The 22,188-nt window shown below is 41.1% G+C and overlaps 1 protein-coding gene across 1 annotated transcript; it reads left to right on the forward strand.

Moving 5' to 3' along the window:
* Positions 1–285: 285 nt before the first annotated feature.
* Positions 286–21,271, forward strand: prrg4.S (proline rich and Gla domain 4 S homeolog). The gene is made up of 6 exons (XM_018260143.2): positions 286–562; positions 6,213–6,328; positions 6,660–6,823; positions 16,839–16,887; positions 18,482–18,608; positions 20,261–21,271. The coding sequence occupies exons 1-6, from the start codon at positions 546–548 to the stop codon at positions 20,478–20,480; spliced, it is 693 nt and encodes a 230-aa protein (XP_018115632.2). The 5' UTR covers positions 286–545; the 3' UTR covers positions 20,481–21,271.
* The last annotated feature ends 917 nt before the right edge of the window (positions 21,272–22,188 follow it).

Genomic DNA, 22,188 nt, shown 5'->3' on the forward strand with positions numbered 1-22,188 from the left:
ACACCAGTTTTATCAGTGGCCTCTCTGCCAAAAGCCAATTAAGTTAGAAACATTGTTTCTTTTTCTGCCTGTTCAGTGCAGAGAAAATCGGGACTTTCCAGTACAAACGAAGGACTGTGGGTTGAGCTGTCAAAAGAGGGACTGTCCTCTACACAACTTTATATTTCCATTACTCTTTCATTCGTCGGTGTTACTGTTCCTTTAAATAAATTTGGCGTTCTGCTGGAAGACAAAGTAGGTATTTCGCTACGTCACTGGTATGGCCCAGCCCCATTCAGGAAGGTGTTTCCTGCTATTACCTGGATTTTCTTTCAGTTCAGAGTCCCTTAGAGCGTCTGCCAGACTGACAGTTTAACACCTGGAGAGGTGACTTCTGCTGATATTATTATAAGGCTGAGATACAGCAAGTGCCGGCAGTTATTGCTGCCCTCTGGACTTCAGTCTCCGCTCAGTCAGTTTCTGGTCATTCGATTCCACAGTCTGTGGACAATCAGTGAGACAACCAGTGTCCCTGTGGCACCAATGAATCTTCCCTGAGGAACCTAATGGCTCCTGGTTTAAGGTAAGCGGCAATGTATATTTTCACAATTACTTTTTTTTTCTAATACTTGAATTCACAATTCACAAGTCAGACTACACCCACTGATTAAATCAGTTTATATAGGGGCAGTGACCATTTTATCTTCTTTTCAGGAGGGGAGCGGAGAACATTTCTTCATTCAAAACAAAAGAGATAATACAAATTATGCTCACAAACATGGTGGCGTTTTGGTGGGTGTAGGAATTAAGCAACCTCCAGCAGTTAAAAGTGTAGTTTACCTACAGCCAATCAGCCTATTCTATGATGTAGACAGTGGTATTCTTAGAATATTTGCAATTGGTCTTTATTGTTAACTTTTTGTGTTTTGACAGTTATTTATATTTTTGTGTACAGCAATCAGGCTTGGAATTTCAACGGGAATCTGGTTACTACAGTGTAATTATCCCACACCTCCCAATATTTTGGAAATAAAAAGAGGGACAAAAAAGTTGCTGCGCGCAGTGCAGCAATTTTTTTGATCACACCCATTTTTGTGACCACACCCCCTAATTACCATGTTCATTTTACGAAATTTGGCAGCTTATGAAAGTTTGAACATATTTCTGTGGGGTTTTTCAGTTATTACAGTTTTGCCAATGAAGGTGAATTGCCCTTTAAGCTGTAAGTCTAACTTCTCCCAAGAGACCGGTCATCTTATATTGTTACAATTACTTATTTGCTTATCTCAAAATTATTACAGAATTATCTTATCTGCAGCTGTGGATGTTGTGGGCTCTCTGTCAAAAGCCAATTAAGTTAGAAACATTGTTTCTTTTTCTGCCTGTTCAGTGCAGAGAAAATCGGGACTTTCCAGTACAAACGAGGGACTGCGGGTTGAGTTGTCAAAAGAGGGACTGTCCCTCTAAAATCGGGACAGATGGGAGGTATGTTATCCTAGCAACCAGGCAGCTGCTTTGAAGTAAAAACAAAAAAAGAATAGTAGGCAATATTCATAATTATGAAGTCTTACAAGCCATTATTTATTTATTTATTTTTGGTTACCAGGGTCAGTGACCCCAACTATCAGATAGCATTGTTGCCTGGAAAAGATTATGACCCTACTGCCTGACCGTTTGGCCATTTATGGCACTAGGGAAGTAGAATATGAAGACTTGGCCTAGGGCATTAATTTTTTTGGGATGGCAGCATGCTGTCTATACCACATAGTTAGTAGCAATAATAGGGATTGGGTGGGAAATTCAAACTGCTGACAAGTCTTCTGCCCATCCATTCTCCACTGTGGGAGAGGAGCAGGTGGCTAGTATAGGGATGCTCCAAACAGAAATCAGCAGATGAGGTAGTGAGTTTGTAGTAGTTGTAGTAGAACTGTAGCTCCACTTCTCTTCCCACTGGATTCCCTTTGTCTGATGGCCAAATCATATAATATTCCTCTATAGCGCCCATGTGCTGTATGGTCAGATATGGTCTGCTCCAGATATGGATATGTTTTGGCTGGCCTTATACCAGCTTATAATGGCTAGAACTAGGGTGAGGCAGCAGAGGCAGCTGCCTAGGGTGAAAGAGTTTGGTGGGGTGGGTGCTATTCTGCAGACGAGATTGGATGACTAGTGTGGGAATTGTTGTTAGTGAGCAGGGGCTTTTGCAAGAGGGATGGAAGAGAACAAATTACCGGTGCACGTGGGTGGCTTGTTGACTTCACAAATGAGCATTGGCAGTGTCGGACTGGGATACCAGGGGCCCACCAGAAAACCAGGGGCCCACTTTCCAAACTATTATTCCTCTTCCCCTCACTCAACCTCTTTATTCTCCTAGTGTTTTATATCTACTTGCTATATTCTTCCATTATTATACATTTTTTTTCCCATAAAGAAAAAAGGGAATAACCATGAAATTGGCTAAATGGTTAGAAGCAAGAGGCCCACCAATGCAATGCAATGACACCTGGGCCCACCAGGAGTTTTCCTGGTATACCAGTGGGCCAGTCCGACACTGAGCATTGGGGGAACAAGAGCTGAAGTGGGGGATCTCAACAGGAGATAGTGAGGGGACCACAGGACCAAGTAGTATTGCTTTTGGCACTAATACTTCTTGGCTCGGTTTGGCTGAGTTAACCACTCTTAACCAAGTTGTCTACATTGGTCGCATGGGTCAGCCCCTATAGTTTCCTTAAGGATTTTACTGGCTTAGTTGGCAGTTTTAGTCTCTGAAGGGCTGGGGACAAACTTTCTTTTTTCATATATCATAGCCCTCCTTGTAAGCTGCTTATCCCTTTAGACAAGCACTCTATGGGCCACAGAAAGCCCAATTTATCAGCATGTTTTTATACATTGAAAGACCAAGAATGATGGCTCTGGAGGACAATAGGCTGGAGACTGCTAGAAGCTGCACACCAGCAAAATTTGGATAAAGCATAATTCCTATAGCCAGCATTCCTAATTAGAGATATTTTTTGATTATCCCCCAACACTGGCTGCTCCACTTTGCATTCATTCAGTTTCACAATCCACTAATTTCCCCAGACCTGCCATATATCTACTCTCTCACCATAAAACAGGACAATTGTGAAATATGAAGTGGATGAGTTCTTGGAGTTGCTCAACGTGACGCCGAAAAGTGAAGGGGGAAGCAGTAAGTGGAAGCTGTTCCAGGCTAATTTAAAAGGCATGTAAACTCTCCCAGAATTCTGGATCTGTCTGCTGAAAACCCTCCATATACGTCTTCTCAACGCTCTTGTTAGCATTGGACAGCACTAGGGGAATGGGTGTATTTGGGTGTGGTCAAAACCTCCTGAAAACTACCAAGAGCACATAAAAAGGAAAAAAATCTGGTGGGTGTACAATATGTGAAGATCCTGGAGCTGAAGATCCCTTGGTCCTATGTCAATCCTGCCTTATTTCTGAGTATTTGGAGCTATTGTCCACCTTGTTGTAACCAATGGTTGGTACTTAGGACAAGTACATTTATTATTAGCTGCGTGTGGTGTTGACTGTATGATCACTACTCATCATTGTCAACACTTAAGGGCCGATTCACCAAGGGTCGAATATCGAGGGTTAATTAACCCTCGATATTCGACTGGGAATTAAAATCCTTCAACTTCAAATATCGAAGTCGAAGGATTTTAGCGCAAATAGTTTGATCGTTCGATCGAAGGAATAATCCTTCGATCGAACGATTCGAAGGATTTTAATCCAACGATCAAAGGATTATCCTTTGACCAAAAAAACTTAGGCAAGCCTATGGGGACCTTCCCCATAGGCTAACATTGAGTTCGGTAGGTTTTAGATGGCGAACTAGGGGGTCGAAGTTTTTTCTTAAAGAGACAGTACTTCAACTATCGAATAGTCGAATAGTTGAACGATTTTTAGTTTGAATCCTTCGATTCGAAGTCGAAGGTCGAAGTAGCCCATTCGATGGTCGAAGTAGCCCGAAAAACACTTCGAAATTCGAAGTTTTTTTTACTTCGAATCCTTCACTCGAAGTTAGTGAATCGGCCCCTAAGTTTAACTGTCGAGCACATTGATGATGTCAACATGGACATGTCTTCTGTGCCCTATGGTCTTGTTCTTATAGAGCAATTTTACTCAAATTGAGACCAGAGCCTTCCGTGCAATTCAGCGAGACCCAATGGAACAATTTATCCTTTATACACAAGCCTTGCTTTAGGCCAGAGTGGACTTTTGCCCTGAGCCTTCAACACAGGGGCCCCCATGAGAAAAAAATGTTGCAAAAAAAGACAAATTGTATAGGAAGTTAGAAATATAAGGCTACATGTTAGTGTATATCTAAGTGTCATGTTGAATGTACAGTATTTGTCTACATCACAGTATGAACCAATACATTACATATAACATTCGTTTGTGTCTCTGGGATCTAAGAGGCCCTTCCCAACCACATAACTAGTCAGTCACTACTCACTAGTGCTCGGGATTAGATCAGTAACTGGTTCAGTTCCATAGTCTCAGGAGTTGCTTCATAGTCCCTGTCCTTCCCATAATGCACTTGGGCTAGGTGTGTATGGCAAGTGATCAAAATATCCGGCGTATGAGTAGTAATGCTACAGTAACTCCCTGAAGGCAAGTGGTGCATATTTCTTACAAGGTGGATTACATGTTGGATTATGTAGGATACTGTGGTTGCATATTCTCAGTGAGAATGAATTTATGACTCACTCTGTTCCTTTTCAGTAGCAGAAACGTTACAATAAAACTCCCCCAAGTCGACTTTCCAAACTTAATGACAGATTCAAGGTGTGTTCAAATGAGAATGCTGACCACCAACACCATGGGGGTTATTTACTAAACTCTGAATTAATCTGGTCAGGTTTCTTGGGGCAAAATGCAAATTTTTCAGTTTTTCTTTTTAAAAACTCACATTTTTCGAGATTTATTAAAGCCTGATGCTGCAAAAAGGCAGAATCCGAAAATCCGCTATCTGAGACCTGCCTAGGTTGTGTATACATCAATGGCAGAAGTCCCCATCCTATGAGGAAGTTTGTATGGTCTGCGCTGGAATTAGCCCGAAAATTAGACTATTTTGGTCAAAAATTCAAGCTTTTTTAAAAAATCAAGCGATTCTGGGGAAAAATACTCTTACTATTCTGTTTTTTTCTTGATTTTCTCGGGTTTTTCCCCAAACCGATTAAATCAAGCTTTTTAAATAATAAATAAGGTATGGGAGTTTGATTGTGTTTTTTTATTTAAATAATGACATAAATTCGGATTTTAGTAAATAACCCTCCCCATCTCCTAATGGTGCTGACCCAATGGCAGACATGAAAAGGTGCAGGGTTTGGGAAAGATTGGGGGAATAACTGGATGTGTCTGGTTGGAACAGGGCATAAATTACTTTATTCCATGGGAGCAACACAAGCATAAAAAAGTCCCTTGGGGTGCCAAATAAGGCCTGTGATTGGCTATTTGGTAGCCCCTATGTGGACTGGCAGCCTACAAGAGCCTCTACTTGGCACTATACTTTATGCAATTAAAACTTGCTTCCAAGCCTGGAATTCAAAAATAAGCACCTGCTTTGAGGACCCTGAGAGCAACATCTAAGGGGTTGGAGAGCAACATGATGCTCACGAGCTACTGGTTGGGGATCACTGTTTTATTTAGTTTATTATCATTTTACTATCATGCATTTATATAGCGCCAACATATTGCGTACTAAAATGTAGGGAGGTATACAGTGCTATTCCAGCAAGAGTCAAGCCTATAGGTGTCCTTAGATAATAAACTGTTCAAGCAAAACACGTTTCATTACCAGAAAAACAGAGCCAGTGGGTCTACATGGGTGGGATTTCTAAAATTGTGACATTGTTACTTTTTAAACACAATTAAGGGGGACCTAAACTCTTTTGTGCCTTCTAGCAGCCTGAGATGGCTTAACAAAAAACACAAACATTTTTTTACAATGTACTTTACTACAAGGACACAGATCCAAAATTGGGGGCTGGGGTCCAAAGCAGCTCTAGAGCTAAGCACAGTAATCTCACATTCCTGGATGGGAGGCTTCCTGCCTAGGAAATTAAATTTTATTGAGTAGTGTAGCTTTAAAAATCCAGCCCTGAAGTTGAAGACTTCTGGGTATTCTGGGCATCGTTTAGGTAATGCATGGTTGAAAAAAACATGGTTTGCGTTCCTGCTAACATTTTTATATTCATCGTTTTTAGGTACCAAACATCTATAGTGAATCTGGTGTTGGTCTGCCAGTTACCTTTCATGGTTTATGGGTTTCCTTTCTGCACAATGAAAGCTGAAGAATCCATTCCCATGGACAAAGGAAAGGGTATTATACTTATTATCATTTATATGGAACTACAATGTAAACTTCAGTATCTAAGGGCATTAATGAAGTAGAAGCCCAAAGCGATGGGCCTGCTATTTTATGTTGGGTTGGCAACTTCATGGCATGGCCGGCCAATCCAATGCCAATATATCTAAACATTCCTGAAAGGGGTTTCAAGAATACTGGGATTGCTTTTGGGGAGCTGCAACTTCTGGGCATGATATTAACACGGCCTGGCACCAGGAAATAGTCCAGCAGCTAGAAGAGCCATTAGTAGTCCTTGGAGAAGAAGAAAGGTATGATCACAGTGATCTTGTGGTTCTGTTTTCAGTGTTCACTAACAGGGAAGATGCCAGCCAATTCATTGGGCGACGTTTGCTCTACAACCAGTTTGACTTTGAAATGCTGGTCCCTGACAATTTGGAGAGGGAATGTTACGAGGAGATCTGCAACTACGAGGAGGCACGGGAGGTCTTTGAGGATCCAGATACAGCGGTAACGTCTAATTTATGCCAGTAATGGAAGCTAAGTTGCATACATAGTATAAATGGTGGTTAGCATTTCCTCTTCAGATACAAAGGAAGGTATAAAAAAAATCCGAAAAGTGCATCCAGCCTGTGCATGTTTTGCAGAGTAGATCACCCTAAAGGTACCCTGTATGTAACACCTGCCTTGAGCATGTGCCAGTTTCAGGGTTCCTTTTGCATCAATAGGACCATGTCTGTTTCCACCAATTGAATTGCATTAATAAATTAGATCTTATACTGTTTGTGTTTTGAGCGTTTAAAGGGGTGGTTCACCTTTAAGTCAACTTTTCATATGTTATAGAATGGCTCATTCTAAGCAACTTATCATTTGACCTTCATTTTTTCATTTTTATAGTTTTTGAATTATTTGCCTTCTTTCTCTTTCCAGCTTTTAAATGGTGGCCATTGACCCCATCTAAAAACAAATGCTCTGTAAGGCTACACATTTATTGTTATGTCCTCAGCTCTTATGGCTGAATGAAAGCAAATCCCATCAACAATGTTCCAACATCTAATGGAAAGAGAATAGAAGAGTAGAGGTTGATATAGAAGCAAAGGGATTAATATCCTTGGTTTGAGAATAAAAATCTGTCATAATCATCATCTATACATTGTTGTCTTCTATCTATGTAATCTCTGTGTATCATGTATATTTCTATCTATCTATCCTCTCTATCTCTCTCTCTCTCTCTCTCTCACTCTCTCTATCTATCTATCTATCTATCTATCTATCTATCTATCTATCTATCATCTCTCTCTCTCTCTCTATCATCTCTCTCTCTCTCTCTCTCTCTCTCTCTCTCTCTCTCTCTCTCTCTCTCTATCATCTATCTATCTATCTATCTATCTATCTATCTATCTATCATCTATCTCTCTCTCTCTCTATCATCTATCTATCTATCTATCTATCTATCTATCTATCTCTCTCTCTCTCTCTCTCTCTCTCTCTCTCTATCATCCATCTATCTATCTATCTATCTATCTATCTATCTATCTATCTATCTATCTATCTATCTATCTATCTATCATCTATCTCTCTCTCTCTCTCTATCATCTATCTCTCTCTCTCTCTCTCTCTCTCTCTCTCTCTCTCTCTCTATCATCTATCTATCTATCTATCTATCATCTATCTCTCTCTCTCTATCATCTATCTATCTATCTATCTATCTATCTATCTATCTATCATTTATCATCTATCTATCTATCTATCTATCTATCTATCTATCTATCTATCTCTCTCTCTCTCTCTCTCTCTCTATCTATCTATCTATCTATCTATCATCTCTCTCTCTCTCTCTCTCTCTCTCTCTCTCTCTCTCTCTCTCTCTCTCTCTATCTATCTATCTATCTATCTATCTATCTATCTATCTATCTATCTACAGTATCTATCTATCTATCTATCTATCTATCTATCTATCTATCTATCTATCTATCTATCTATCTAATCTATCTATCTCTGTCAAGAGAGCAATAGGAACAATTGTTATAGTATCTACTTACAATGTAGTATTTGTTTGCTCAGCTCATTTATTTCTATTAAAATATGTCTTTAGAAAGTGCACTGGCCAAAAATGCATTAAATATTAAACAAAAACCATATGTTTCTATACAAACATCTGAGCAAAGAACCATAATATGCAGTGTGTGTGTGTGTAATACGAGCCATGTGTTTGAGCGTTAGTGCAGTGATACAACGCACAAGCCGAAATATGTGAGGCTCTGAAATATTCTGCCTTTCAGCATCTGCAGCAGATTATCTTGTGATTTTGCTAATAAAAGAAATCAGTGTTTATGAGCTGGGAACACAACAATAGGCGGCACAAATGCTCTCCAGCCTAGGTTTTGCTCTGTATGTGGCGCTTTAAATACTGTTATAGTATTAATAGATGTGTAAGAGAACCACCACTTCCCCCAACTAACAATTATTTAAGCCGGGATATAAGGGCTAGTTTAATTAAGGCAAGGGGTGTAAGCGCTGGAGCCCTATTGGAACAAAGCTTGGGTACATGTTTGATTAATAAGTTAAGGGAAACATGTATATGAAACAGGCTTAATGTTTTGTTAAGGACTTGATTGTGCAGCTCCTAGGTCTCAAGCAATGTCCATGTGACCCTTAATGTGGCCATAGATCTTTCCATTGGTCACAGGAAAGATTGTTTGCTTTCAATACAATTTCAATTACAACTGAATCGTCAGATACACAGGCAGAATTCACATAGAATTCAGATGTATAGGTAGAAACAATAGAATTCTACCTGTATCTGACAATTCAGCACTAACAATGACCGAGGTTCAGGTGCCTTTAAAGGCGCTCAATCAAAATTTTCTGGCCAGCCAAATCAACGAGCCGACCGATATCCCAGTCTTTTGCCAATATTGGCTCATCTCCCACCATACACGCACCAACTTTGCTTTGTACAATATTGTGGGTGCATCTATAGTCACCTTTAGGAAAGGAACACCAAAAACTGAAAGTGTTTTAAAGTAATGAAAATATCATGTAGTGTTGCCCTGCACTGGTAAAACTGATGTGTTTGCTTCAGAAACACTACTATTGTTTATATAAATGAGCTGCTGAGTAGCAATGGCGGAAATTGAAAAAACGGCTATATGGCAAAGGATAAATAATGGATAACAGATAATATTATGTTCTACAGAGCTTATCTGCTGTGTAAAGGTGGCCATACACAGAGAGATCCGCTCGTTTGGCGATGTCGCCAAAGGAGCGGATCTCTCTCTCTGAGAGGTGGTCAATATCGGGCTGATCCGATCGTGGGCATTAGGGCCCAACGATCGGATCCTAACGCATGGGAAACAGGGGTCGGATCGCGGGACCGCATCAACGACAGATGCGGCCGCGATCCGATGGGATTTTTTGTCCCATCCGATCGAGATCTGGCCGAGTTTCGGACAGATCTCGATTGGGGAAGCCCGGTCTGACTTGGTCTGTCGGCAGCTTTTAACGGCCCGTGTATGGCCACCTTAACTTGAGCCTTTTCTCCTTTGAATGGCTGCCCCCATGGCTACACAGCAGCTTATTTATATAAACTATAGTAGTACTTATCTGTTATCTACTGTGTATCCTGTGCTTGAATGGCTGCCCCCATGGCTACACAGCAGCTTGTATATATAAACTATAGTAGTACTTATCTGTTATCTACTGTGTATCCTGTGCTTGAATGGCTGCCCCCATGGCTACACAGCAGCTTGTATATATAAACTATAGTAGTACTTATCTGTTATCTACTGTGTATCCTGTGCTTGAATGGCTGCCCCCATGGCTACACAGAAGCTTGTTTATATAAACTATAGTAGTACTTATCTGTTATCTACTATGTATCCTGTGCTTGAATGGCTGCCCCCATGGCTACACAGCAGCTTGTTTATATAAACTATAGTAGTACTTATCTGTTATCTACTGTGTATCCTGTGCTTGAATGGCTGCCCCCATGGCTACACAGCAGCTTGTTTTTATAAACAATAGAAGTGTTTCTGAAGCAAACACAGCAGTTTTACTAGTGCAGGGCAACACTGTATTATATTTTTATTACTTTAAAACAATTTAATTTTTTGATATTACTGGTCCTTTAAGGGTCACGGCACATACTCAGATTCGAGGAGATTAGTCGCCCGGTGACAAATCTCCTCTTCTTCAGGGCGACTAATCCCCCCGAACTGCCTCCCGCCGGCTAGAAGGCAAATCGCACTCGGAGCGATTCGTTTTCCAAAGTTGCCCGAAGTTTTGGAAACTAAGCACTCTGGGTGCCATCACGCCGGCGATTTACATTCTAGCCAGCAAGAGGCAGTTCAGGGAGATGTCGTCCCGAAGAAGAGGAGATTTGTCCATGGGCGACTAATCTCCCCGAATCTGAGCGTGTGCCCTGACCCTAAAGGTGAATGCATTGATCTGTCTGGAACACATTTGTTTATCAGTATATCAGATTGGGAAGTCTTGGTCTTGTTTGATGTCATTTGAAGTTTCATTGCAAGGCATGGGATACAACACAGCAGAGCAGGGATAAGAGGCTTCCATTAACGGACACATGAATCCCTGCAGTAAGACAACATTGTTCCATTTTTTATAAATAATAAGCTGCATTGCAATAACTGCTGCATTCAGGGTCAGACTGGCCTATCAGGATATTGGATTGTCAGCAGATGGGTGTTTGCAGGGCTGGTGGTACATTGCCGGGAAGCGAAGGTACCTGATATCTGGGGAGCTCAGTGTAGGGGGGCCCTTGTGGTTAGGTTTCCACTGGACCCAGATACTCCATTTCAACACCGGCTGCATTTTGTATGGATGTTTTTTTGCCTTGTCTATAGCTGTGAAAGTGTATAAAGACTAATAAAATGCAAATTAAGAACATTTGCTGGTGATATAATGTGCCTGGTATCCCCCGGCTATCCCAGATGTAGAGCCGTTCCATTTTACATCTGTTATATTTCTGAAACAAGTCCACACTCACTTTCATCATTTTGAGTTCAGTTAATCAATGTGGGATTGCTGATTGGTTGCTGTGAGTAGCTGAATGGGATGAAATTATCTTTATAGTACTAAATAAGCGCCTGCATTATAGCATTGAACCCCATTCATTCATTCTGAAAATCATTTTGACGTATCGGACAAGACTTGGACTTCATTTTTTCTTTGGGATAGTTTTTGAATTATTTGCCTTCTTCTTCTGATTCTTTCCAGCTTTCAAATCGGGGGTCACCCCATCTAAAAAATAAATGCTCTGTAAGGCTACGCATTTAGGGGCCCATTTACTTAGTTCGAGTGAAGGAATAGATTAAAAAAAACTTCGAATTTTGAGTGTTTTTTTTGGCTACTTCGACCTTCGACTACGACTTCGATTCAAACGATTCGAACTAAAAATCAGTCGACTTGTTGTATGCGGCACCCACTGCACTACTCCGTATCAATAACAATATATCTAAACCCTTCAAGCTACATCGCGGCACTCGTCAGGGTTGCCCGTTATCCCCCCTGCTTTTTGCCGTGGCGATAGAGCCTCTTGCAATAGCGATTCGTCAGGCTGACATGATCCAAGGACTGCGTTACAAGACATGTGAAGAACGCATTGCCTTGTATGCAGACGATATACTTCTGTTTTTGGCAGATCCCGGCCCCTCACTTCGGGCGGCTTTGGATATTATTCGAGTCTTTGGTAGTTTCTCGGGCCTGCAGATTAATTGGGACAAGTCCCTCATTATGCCGATTGATAATATTCCCTCTCAGCAGCGGGTTACAGATACCAACCTCAAATGGGCGTCTGAGATAAAATATCTGGGTATCCACATTTCCCCACAGGCATCAGAGTTTTGTGATCTTAATCTCTCCCCACAATTGGCGAAATTTACAACAGCAGTCACACATTGGCGGAAACTTCCTCTTACCATGTGGGGTCGGATTAACATCTTCAAGATGGTTTATCTCCCAAAATTTTTGTACTACTTTAGGAACGCTCCATCGGCTATTTCTAAAGTATTTTTTAGGAAGCTCAACACGGAGCTTTTGACATTTGTATGGGCAGGACAGCAACCTAGAATTTCTTGGAAATCTCTCACAGCGCCCATCCCTCGGGGGGGCCTTGGTCTTCCTGATCTATGGCTGTATTACCTGGCGGCTCAACTGTCCCACATTCATGAGTGGTTTAACCCCGATGCTGACAATCCAAATATGCTTCTCCATGCACTGATATTAGGGTCGTTGGAGTCTTTACTCCACTGTCCTTTGCGTAAGTTGAAGGATTCAGACCCACTCCCTCCTGTCCTTCGGACACCATATCAGGCCTGGCAAACCGCCCTGCGGCTGAGCAATATCTCCCCTTTCCTGGTTTCGCATGGCACCCCTCTTTGGGGCAACTCATATCTGACACACCTCCGTAATCTCCCTGACTTTGTTTACTGGACCAGGTTCCGTATTAAAACACTAGGTGCCCTGTTGGAACTTGGTACCTTTCCATCTCGTCCCCGAGAGGTTGTTAGGTGTTACTATTGATGAGTTTAGGTATTTGCAATTGAAACATGCGTTCAATGCCCAATTCAGTGGATATACCCCAGTGATACATAAATTTGACATTGAGACTACTCTTCGTCAGGCGTCCTCCTTGAAGTTGGTATCTACCCTATATATACATCTGCAGGAGACAAAGGCCTCTCCCTTCCAATTGGCTCATCGCAGATGGCAGGAAGCTATACCTGCTGTCTCTGAAGACGTCTGGGCAGAAGCCACTGATAATGCTTATAACTTTTTGGTTTCCACTAGGGACCGTTTGATTAATTTTAAAATTTTACATTTCTATTACTACTCCCCTGCTAGATTGCATAGGGTTTTCCCTAATAAATCCTCTGCCTGTCCGCGATGCCATCAACTTTCTGCGACCTTTATTCACATGATCTGGGAGTGCCCGATAATTACAAGGTTTTGGAGGGATGTGGTGAGATGCCTCAGTGATTATTTGGACCTTCCACAGGTGCTGTCCCCGGAGGCGTGCTTACTAGGCGCCGTAGAAGAACTAGTTCCCCGTAGACCAGAATTATGTACAGAACCTTAGTATTTTATGCAAGAAAGGTCATTGTTATGCATTGGATCCAACCCCAACCCCCTACAATTACTCAATGGTCTAATTTGGTTAATTGTATGCTTCCATTAATAAAGTTGACCTATGAAGCCAGAGGGCTTCCCGAAAAGTTTGATAAGGTTTGGGGTCCGTGGGTCAATGTCTTTCCCATGACACCCGTTGCGTAACATCTCTTGGGTCTTTATTGTGTGTATTAATCTGGTTCCGCTATCTGTGAGAGGTTCCTATGATATGCTGTGTGTATATGTACATGTGTGCTATTGTAATGCTGCACTGATTTGATGTATAGCCAAGTGTTAAATAAAAACTTTAAAAAAAAAAAAATCAGTCGACTATTCGACCATTCGATAGTCGAAGTCGAAGGATTTACTTTCGACGGTCGAATATCGAGGGTTAATTAACCCTCGATATTCGACCATAAGTAAATTTGCCCCTTATTGTTATTGCTACTTTTTATTACTTGTCTTTCTATCCAGATCCTCTCCTATTCATATTCCAGTCTCCTATTCAAATGAACCCATGGTTACTAGGGTGATGTGGACCCTAGCAACCAGACTGCTGACATTGCAAACTGGAAAGCTGCTGAATAAAAAGCTAAATAACTCAAAAACCACAAATACTAAAAAATAAAAACCCCAATAGCAAATTGTCTCACTAGGGACTAGAAAAAATTGATGTAAAATCAGGGAAATGTATTATGCATAATATATAGGTGGGACCACAAAACAACAATGTAAAATGAGGGAATACTTAAAATTAGGGTATGTAAAATTGGGGTTGTACTGTATATGTCAATAAGTGAGCTGCCCCCCATGCCCTTCTAAGAAATTCTAGAACCCAAGCCATAAGGCACTGCTAATAATCCTTTCCTTATGCGACTCCAGCTAAGAAGTTCATTTCAGTGCCGGTGCCATGAGCCCCATACCTTGTTTCTGCACTGCTGTTTTAATAGGGACATGATTCCCTGAATTCTTGAGAAATGATAGCTGACACACCAATAATGATTAACGGAACGAGTTAAGCTCGTTTGACATCACCACCAAACCTGGCGAGGCATTTAGTGCACATAAAATTGAATACAGACAGTAGGCAGTACTATACAGGGAAGATCACAGTGTGACTGATGTAGGGGAGTAATGAATTGATGTCATAGGGGTACACAGTCCTCTAGAGTGAAATTCCGCCATTCTTCATTCATTTCTATGGGATTTTGAAAGCGTATGTATCCAAGGATGAACTTTCACTTTCACCCATTGATAAATATTCTTTTAAAATCCTGGAGAATGAATGGAGAGTGGCGGAATGTCACTCTAGAGGACTGTGGCGATCTCTAACTTCACTTTTAAATAAATATACTCCACTGCACCCCTCCTCCAAAAAATGGAAAAAAAACATGGGACTTTCCAAACGTAAAATATGTATTCTAGTTCAAGGCATGTATCATTTAACAAAGGCTGCAACACTCACAGGTCTTAGCAGCAAAACAAAAATGTATTTATTGAAAATCCAATGTTTCAGTCACATAGAGCGACCTTCCTTCTTTATGTGACAGAAACATTAGATTTTCCTCCCCAAGGAAGGTCACTTTGGGGCCGATTCACTAACTTCGAGTGAAGGATTTGAAGTAAAAAAACTTCGAACTTCGAAGTTTTTTTTGGGCTACTTCGACCTTCGACTACGACTTCGAATCGAAGGGTTCGAAGTAAAAATTGTTCGACTATTCGACCATTCGATAGTTGAAGTACTGTCTCTTTAAAAAAAACTTCGACCCCCTAGTTCGGCATCTAAAAGCTACCGAAGTTAATGTTAGCCTATGGGGAAGGTCCCCATAGGCTTGGCTAACTTTTTTTGATCGAAGGATATTCTTTCGATCGTTGGATTTAAATCCTTCGAATCGTTCGATTCGAAGGATTTAATCGTTCGATCGAAGGAATAATCCTTCGATCGTACTATCTGCGCTAAATCCTTCGACTTCCGATATTCGAAGTCGAAGGATTTTAGTTCCTAGTCGAATATCGAGGGTTAATTAACCCTCGATATTCGACCCTTAGTGAATCAGCCCCTTTATGTGCCGAAATGTTGGCTTCATTTACAATTCTTAACCAGCATGCAGGCATTTGATTTCTATAGATGTGCTCTCCTTTGTCTTATATATTTATATATACAGGTATGGGACCTGTTATCCAGAATGCTCGGGACCTGGGATTTTCCGGATAACGGATCTTTCTGTAATTTGGGTCTTCATGTCTTAAGTCTGCTAGAAATTAATTTAAACATTAAATAAACCCAATAGGCTGGTTTTGCTTCCAATAAGGATTAATTATATCTTAGTTGGGATCAAGTACAAGCTGCTGTTTTATTATTAGAGAGAAAAAGGAAATCATTTTTAAAAATTTGGATTATTTGGATAAAATGGAGTCTATGGGAGACAGCCATTCCGTAATTCTGAGCTTTCTGGATATTGGGTTTCCGGATAAGGGATCCTATACCTGTATATATATATATATATATATATATATATAAGTAGTGCAAGGAGACAGTGCCGTCTCCTTGCACTACTTATCTGCATTTTTTAGACTGGCACACAAGTTTTTGGCTTTAGGTGTGCGTCTCTCTCTCTCTCTCTCTCTCTCTCTCTCTCTCTATATATATATAGGTATGGGATCTGTTACCGGAAACCCGTTATCCAGAAAGCTCCAAATTACGGAAACGCCATCTCCCATAGACTCCATTTTATTCAAATAATCCAAATTTTTTTTAAAAAAAAGATTTCCCTTTTCTCTGTAATAACAGTAGCTTGTACTTGATCCAAACTAAGATATAATTAATCCTTATGGGAAACAAAAACAAGGGGGGTCCCCAGTCCAACCCTGCCTATTTATAAAGAGGGTTTTTTGCCCTTATAATATATATAATACCTGCTGTATGTCTAACAAGTCACATTTAAGGGAATGAACTACAGATAGCAACATAACTTTTCAACAGGGCTTGACAGTTTTCTAAGAAGCTCTGTGTTGGCTTCATGACACCAACTGTGCGGTCGACTAATTGTTACTCATAGCATCCAAAATGCCACCCAGCAGCGTTGCTATCTCATCACTTAAATTACAGTCACTTTGAAAAAAATGATTGTGTAGAAAGATGTTTCCGTAAGTAAAGGGATGAGTAGGGATGCAGAAATGTTGGTTGACTCAAACCTGGCATTACACTGTAACCCAATAGTGCATGGCTACGACTGGCAACTCTAACAGTTACTAAGGCTCATGTTAAAATGCCTCTAGTTATTAATGCCTGCTACCATAATAATGTGCTAGAAGAAACGTGTGCGCATTCAAGGGTTGTTTGTTGCAATAAGTGTTGGCAAATTCCAAATGATTGATATTGACTTTTCTTCTTTAGATGGCATTTTGGCAAAAATACACCAAAAAAGATTCATCCTCCAAAGACGGTAAGTGCAAATTTGCTGGAAAGAAACAGGTGGATTACGCAGCATGAAGGCTTTGATACGGTACATAGCAGCTGATTTGTGGATTTATATAGCATGCATTAAATATAGCATCTCATGTTTTGGCTTCCAGCACATGATGACCATTGTCAGAGACAGATCCTTTGGACCAATGTGTACCAAATATTAGGCAGATGGCTACTGTACTGATACTGGCAAGATACTTAAGCAATAAGGGCCTACCGCAAGTACAGGAGTATTAAAGCAAAAGCGTGCCCTGTCCATCCCTACATTTTGAAGTCCAAAGACCCACGTCAATTCATTTAACATGAAAGGAAGGGTGCAAAGTTCATTTTCTCACTTTGCACTTTCACCCTGCCCTGTACTAAGTAAATTACTTTTATAGACTTGCATCAGTCTAATCGGAATCTCACCCAACTTAGAACTTACACCTCGACAAGGTTTATACTGAGATTTAAACTAGGCCCTGGCATTTTGAGCACACAGAGGCCCAAACAGCCCCCCACTGGCACAATAAATAGTGACTGTCGATGGCATTTTACAGCACTGCCTCTGTCTACAGATTATCATCTCACTACCTGACCCCATTTGCAGCAAATTAACCCTCATACCATCCCAGTGCCAACCAGTGCCGGGTTTCACCAGGGGCGCCCGGATGCCAACGTCCTCTGTGGATCGCTATCAAGTTAGTTAGCCCTAGGCTCGGGCCTTTGTGGCCTCGCCAAAAATCCGGGCCTGGTGCCAACCCTGAAACATAGAAGTAATGTCATCAAAGGAAAAAGATCTACTGGAACTATGACCCACTTATTTACTGGATCTCCTTATGACCCACCACCCCACACAACCAAACCACTATCTGCCCAATACCTGCACTGTACTCCATTCTATGAATACCCACATACAATACCACACGTTACCAATATGTTGGCGCAAAGTTTACGGCTGTAACGGTAAGATTTTGAAAAGGGTTGTGGGGACCATACAACATATTTCCCATGTTTCCCTCTCTTTTCTCTACTCATCCTCTCCTCTTTTATCCCTTTTCTACCTTCCTCTTTTGCCTTCCTCTGCTCTTTCACAAATGTTTTCTTTTCCAATTCTGAGTTTAGATACTTTTACTACTGTCTTTCTATTCATTTATTACTATGTGTAGGGTCCCCTTAATCTGAAAAGGAAAGGATAAGGGTAGAGGCACACAATGCTATTTGGTGGAGATTAATCGCCCAGCGACAAATCGACTCTTCTTTAGGCGGCTAATCTCCCCCAATGCCTTCACACACCGGCTATATTCTAAATTGGGATGGCACTCAAATCACTTTGTTTTCCAAAGTCGCCAGGCAAATAAATCTTCCTGAATCTCCACGTGTGTCTCTGTCCTTAGAGATCATTGCCATCCCAATGACTAGTCCTCCACCTACTGAGCTTCTAATCACCTGGGTGACAAGAGCTCGGACTTGCCTTGTGTGCCTTATCATGCAATAAAATCACTTTATTCTATCTTTATTTAGGACGAAGACTTCACTTCTGCTTAATACAATTTCCTGTTTGCTTATTTGGTTTTCTCTTTCTGTGTCAGTTGTAAAGCTTGATGTTGTCGGCTTACTTACTGGTATCATTTCTGGTGGGACGTTGCTTGTAATTTTGGGCCTTCTTGGATACTACTGGTATATGGTCTACTGTGCTCCACGAAGGCACCGTACTGTGTAAGTATTAAAATATTACACTCTTATTGAGCTAAATATATTGAGGTAATTTACTGAAGGTTAATAAGTGAAATGTATACATTAAATTTTCACCATTTTAACATACCATTCCCCTTGCACATGACAACTGGTGTAGGAGCACATTGAAGCTGAACAGATGCTTCCCACCCACACCAATAGGAACCTCAGAGTTCAGTGACCTTGTAGAGACTTGGTTCCTTATTGGCAAAAAGTTTAGATCTGAAATTACAATTAGAACAGAATGCAAGCGGCCTGGAAATTCTGCTGTTAACAAATCTGTGCTCAGGGTCGGCAAGAAGGACTTTTTGTGCATGCACTATAGCTGCAAAAAGAGTTTAAAAAGAGTGCAGAAACTTTACAAAGATGGCGGCCACATTAAGATTAAAACTGGCACCAATAAGATGCTGGGGAAAGCATTTACTGCCAAACTAACACAGCATTTTAGTTCAATATAACAAGAACCATAAATTAATTATTATTGTTTTCAAGATTGAATCAGTCAAGTGACATCCCAAAGCATCAGTTATAACCTTATGACATCCCTATGCAATGGTTAGAAGTAGATATTTTGCAGTGTATGATGAACATAAGAACTTATGATGAAGAACTTTATCTAGCAACTGTACTACAGCCCTATATTGAGTTTCCTGTTTCCTTTCTAGGACTGATAAATATCCCCGTTCAGATTGTCAGAAAAAGATCTGGTCTCTTACAGAGACTGTTCACGGCTTAATAATTATGGCCTGTCTGGGACAACACGTGCAATTATCTCTATTTAATTACATAGCCCAAGTCAACCTCAGTCATATCTGGTAACTTCCGTCATATTCATCACCCCCAGCTGGCGGCTTTAGTTTAGCTGACATGTTGACAAGCCCTGCAGCATTACCTACATGCGCCGTGACACTTTGGCTTTACAGATTCAAAGAAATGAAGTTGTTTTAGGATAAATACCATCTCGACCCATAGCTTACCCTGTGAAAGGTTAAGTACAGGTGGAATACTGGATCACTTGAGCTCTGCCCTGCAAAACAGAGCACAGAGACCTGTGTTGGCCCCATGAATACAGTGCTATCTGAGTTCAGCAGTGCTGTATTCATGAAGGGCAGATAGCAAATAGCACTGGATTATTTAACAGCCAAACCTTGGATAAGCACTAAGGTGTGTGCTTCTGTGCCCCTTTGTGCTCTTGCCAGGCAGGCAGAAATGCAGTGGCACTAAGGGGCACAAGGCCCATGTGCCTACCCCAGCCAACCCCTCTTGAATAAAAAACGCCCAAAGCCAGAGAGTGCTTTATTCAATCGGGTAGTCCTGGTACCTGCAGCAATTCTACAACAGTGTATTTTGCATACTGGCCAATAAATGAGTCCTAAGTGATCCTTTGAACTTGTTTGTCCATTGATTGCAAATATTTCATGGAAGGATACATCAAACGCAATATGGCTGCAGAGCATGTAGGTTCCACGTTGTCATATTATTGTCTCAATAATCAGTAGCACTAGTGTGATAAGGAATTTAGCACTTGCTTTTCATTCATGGCCTCTATGGCTATACTTAGAAACCTACATAAGGGAAATAGTGATGGATGACTAATAGTCTATTATTTGAACTTTCTTTTTTTTTATTTGAAGCCAAGATGGAAGCATTGAAGGCAGAAATATATCAAACAGCTCTATGAGCTCCGAGGAACTCCCCCTGCAACTAACACTCCCAGCTCAATTGCTGCCCCCTCCATATGACGAAGTTGTATTGGATGCAAATGACGAGCCCCCACCTCCTTACCCAGGGACACAGAAAAAGTCCTTTAAAAAATCTTTATCAATTCCAGCTCATCAAAAGTATCCACTATAGCAGCATCATCCAAGCTTTTGCCTTCGGTGGGTCAATGATCTGCTAGACCACTTGTCAGTGGCTCGGATTATATTATGATGATGGTGTCACACCATCAAGAAGTTTATTGATGAGCAGGATGGGGACCCAAGTAAATCCTCTGGTGGGGTCACATCTAGACCTATGGGTTTCCAATTGAACCATCATGCCCTATAGGAATAAGGTATCCTGATTAAGAACTTATGAATAAGAACTTTATGTAATCCATCTGTAAGAATGGAACTTTGGAAGTGGTGTGTCCAAAGACCAGGGGTCTGGGCTGGTAGCCTGCAGAGTATTACAATTAGGGGTATCTACAGTGATTTATGATAACTGCTGCACCTTTCTGTGCCCTAACACCATTAATGTTATGTGAGTGATGGGTAATCAGCGCCTTTAATATGTGGCCAAAATAGATAACCATACGTGATTTGCGTTCCACCATATAGTCCATTGCGCTACTTGTAATAAATAAGAAGAGGCACTTCCATTTCAGATGCAGGTATCAAAGCACAGCCGTCAGTCGTTTCCCTTAACAAACTGTCCCCAAAAAATTAAATATACCATTATAACATGGTGAGATACTGTGAATAATACGTTTTATAAATACCAGAACCAAAATACACCAATGCATTGCATGTTGTTTTTTTTTTTATTATCTTAAGCTTGTGGCTCGTGTGACTCAAATCACATTTCAACAACATCTTAGGGTCAGGGCACATGCTCAGATTTGGGGAGATGAGTCGCTGGGCGACAAATATCCTCTTCTTTGGGTGACGAAACTCCCAAACTGCCTCCTGCCGGCTAGAATTTAAATCGCTGGCGGGATGGCACTCAGAGCACTTTGTTTTCCGAAGTCGCCCAAGTTTCCTCGTAAGGCAACTTCCGGCGACTTCGGAAAACAAAGCGATCTGAGTGCCATCCCGCTGGCGATTTACATTCTAGCCGGCGGGAGGCAGTTCGGGAGATTAGTCGCCCCGAAGAAGAGGAGATTTGTCGTCGGGCGACTAATCTCCCTGAATATTAGCGTGTGCCCTGACTCTTAACAGTTCTCCCATGACACTGAAATAAAGGAATGAACTGTAAATTGTGTTGTTTTTAATCAGATATTCAGTTGGGGGTTTACAGTTTATGTCAGCACTTAAATGTAAATGTTAAAACATATATATTTCTTTAGGGAAGAAAATGGAGGGGAGGCTTAGATGGGCTTCAATGGAGAGGTTTCTGTTGAAATATTTACATAGCACTGCTGTTCATCCTCCGTGTCGTATACTGTATATCTGATATATTGCTTTCTTCAAAGTCAAAATAAAAAACATTTAGCAGTAGCCATTAGATGTGTCACCAGGATAAATAATGCAACAGATTAAAATCGTTGAAGCTTATTGCCGTTGACCATTAATGATTTATCTCTTCTCGGAGTACAGTCTTGTTTATCACAAATGTGTTTTTTATAGTCTGCTGTCATATCGTACTTTTAAAAGTTCCCCTGTATGGTGACTGAAATATAGGGCTCCTACTGTATACGTCCTGGTTTTCCTGGGATAGTCCTCCTTTTCAAATCTGGCGGACATAGGGACGGAACTATGGGTAAGCAGAAGAGGCATGTGCCTAGGATGCAAAGTTGGAGGGGTGCCAGGCAGGCCGGACTGGCAATCTGTGGGTTCTGGCAAATGCCAGAGGGGCTACT

This window comes from Xenopus laevis, chromosome 4S (genome assembly GCF_017654675.1).
Source record: "Xenopus laevis strain J_2021 chromosome 4S, Xenopus_laevis_v10.1, whole genome shotgun sequence".
NCBI classification, from domain to species: Eukaryota; Metazoa; Chordata; class Amphibia; order Anura; family Pipidae; genus Xenopus; species Xenopus laevis.

What these genes read in the sequence shown, in the direction of transcription:
- prrg4.S (XM_018260143.2), top strand. An exon ending in AGATTCATCCTCCAAAGACG is followed by an intron (nt 16,888 to 18,481) that starts GTAAGTGCAAAT and finishes TTTCTGTGTCAG; the next exon opens with TTGTAAAGCTTGATGTTGTC. An exon ending in CCACGAAGGCACCGTACTGT is followed by an intron (nt 18,609 to 20,260) that starts GTAAGTATTAAA and finishes TTTTATTTGAAG; the next exon opens with CCAAGATGGAAGCATTGAAG.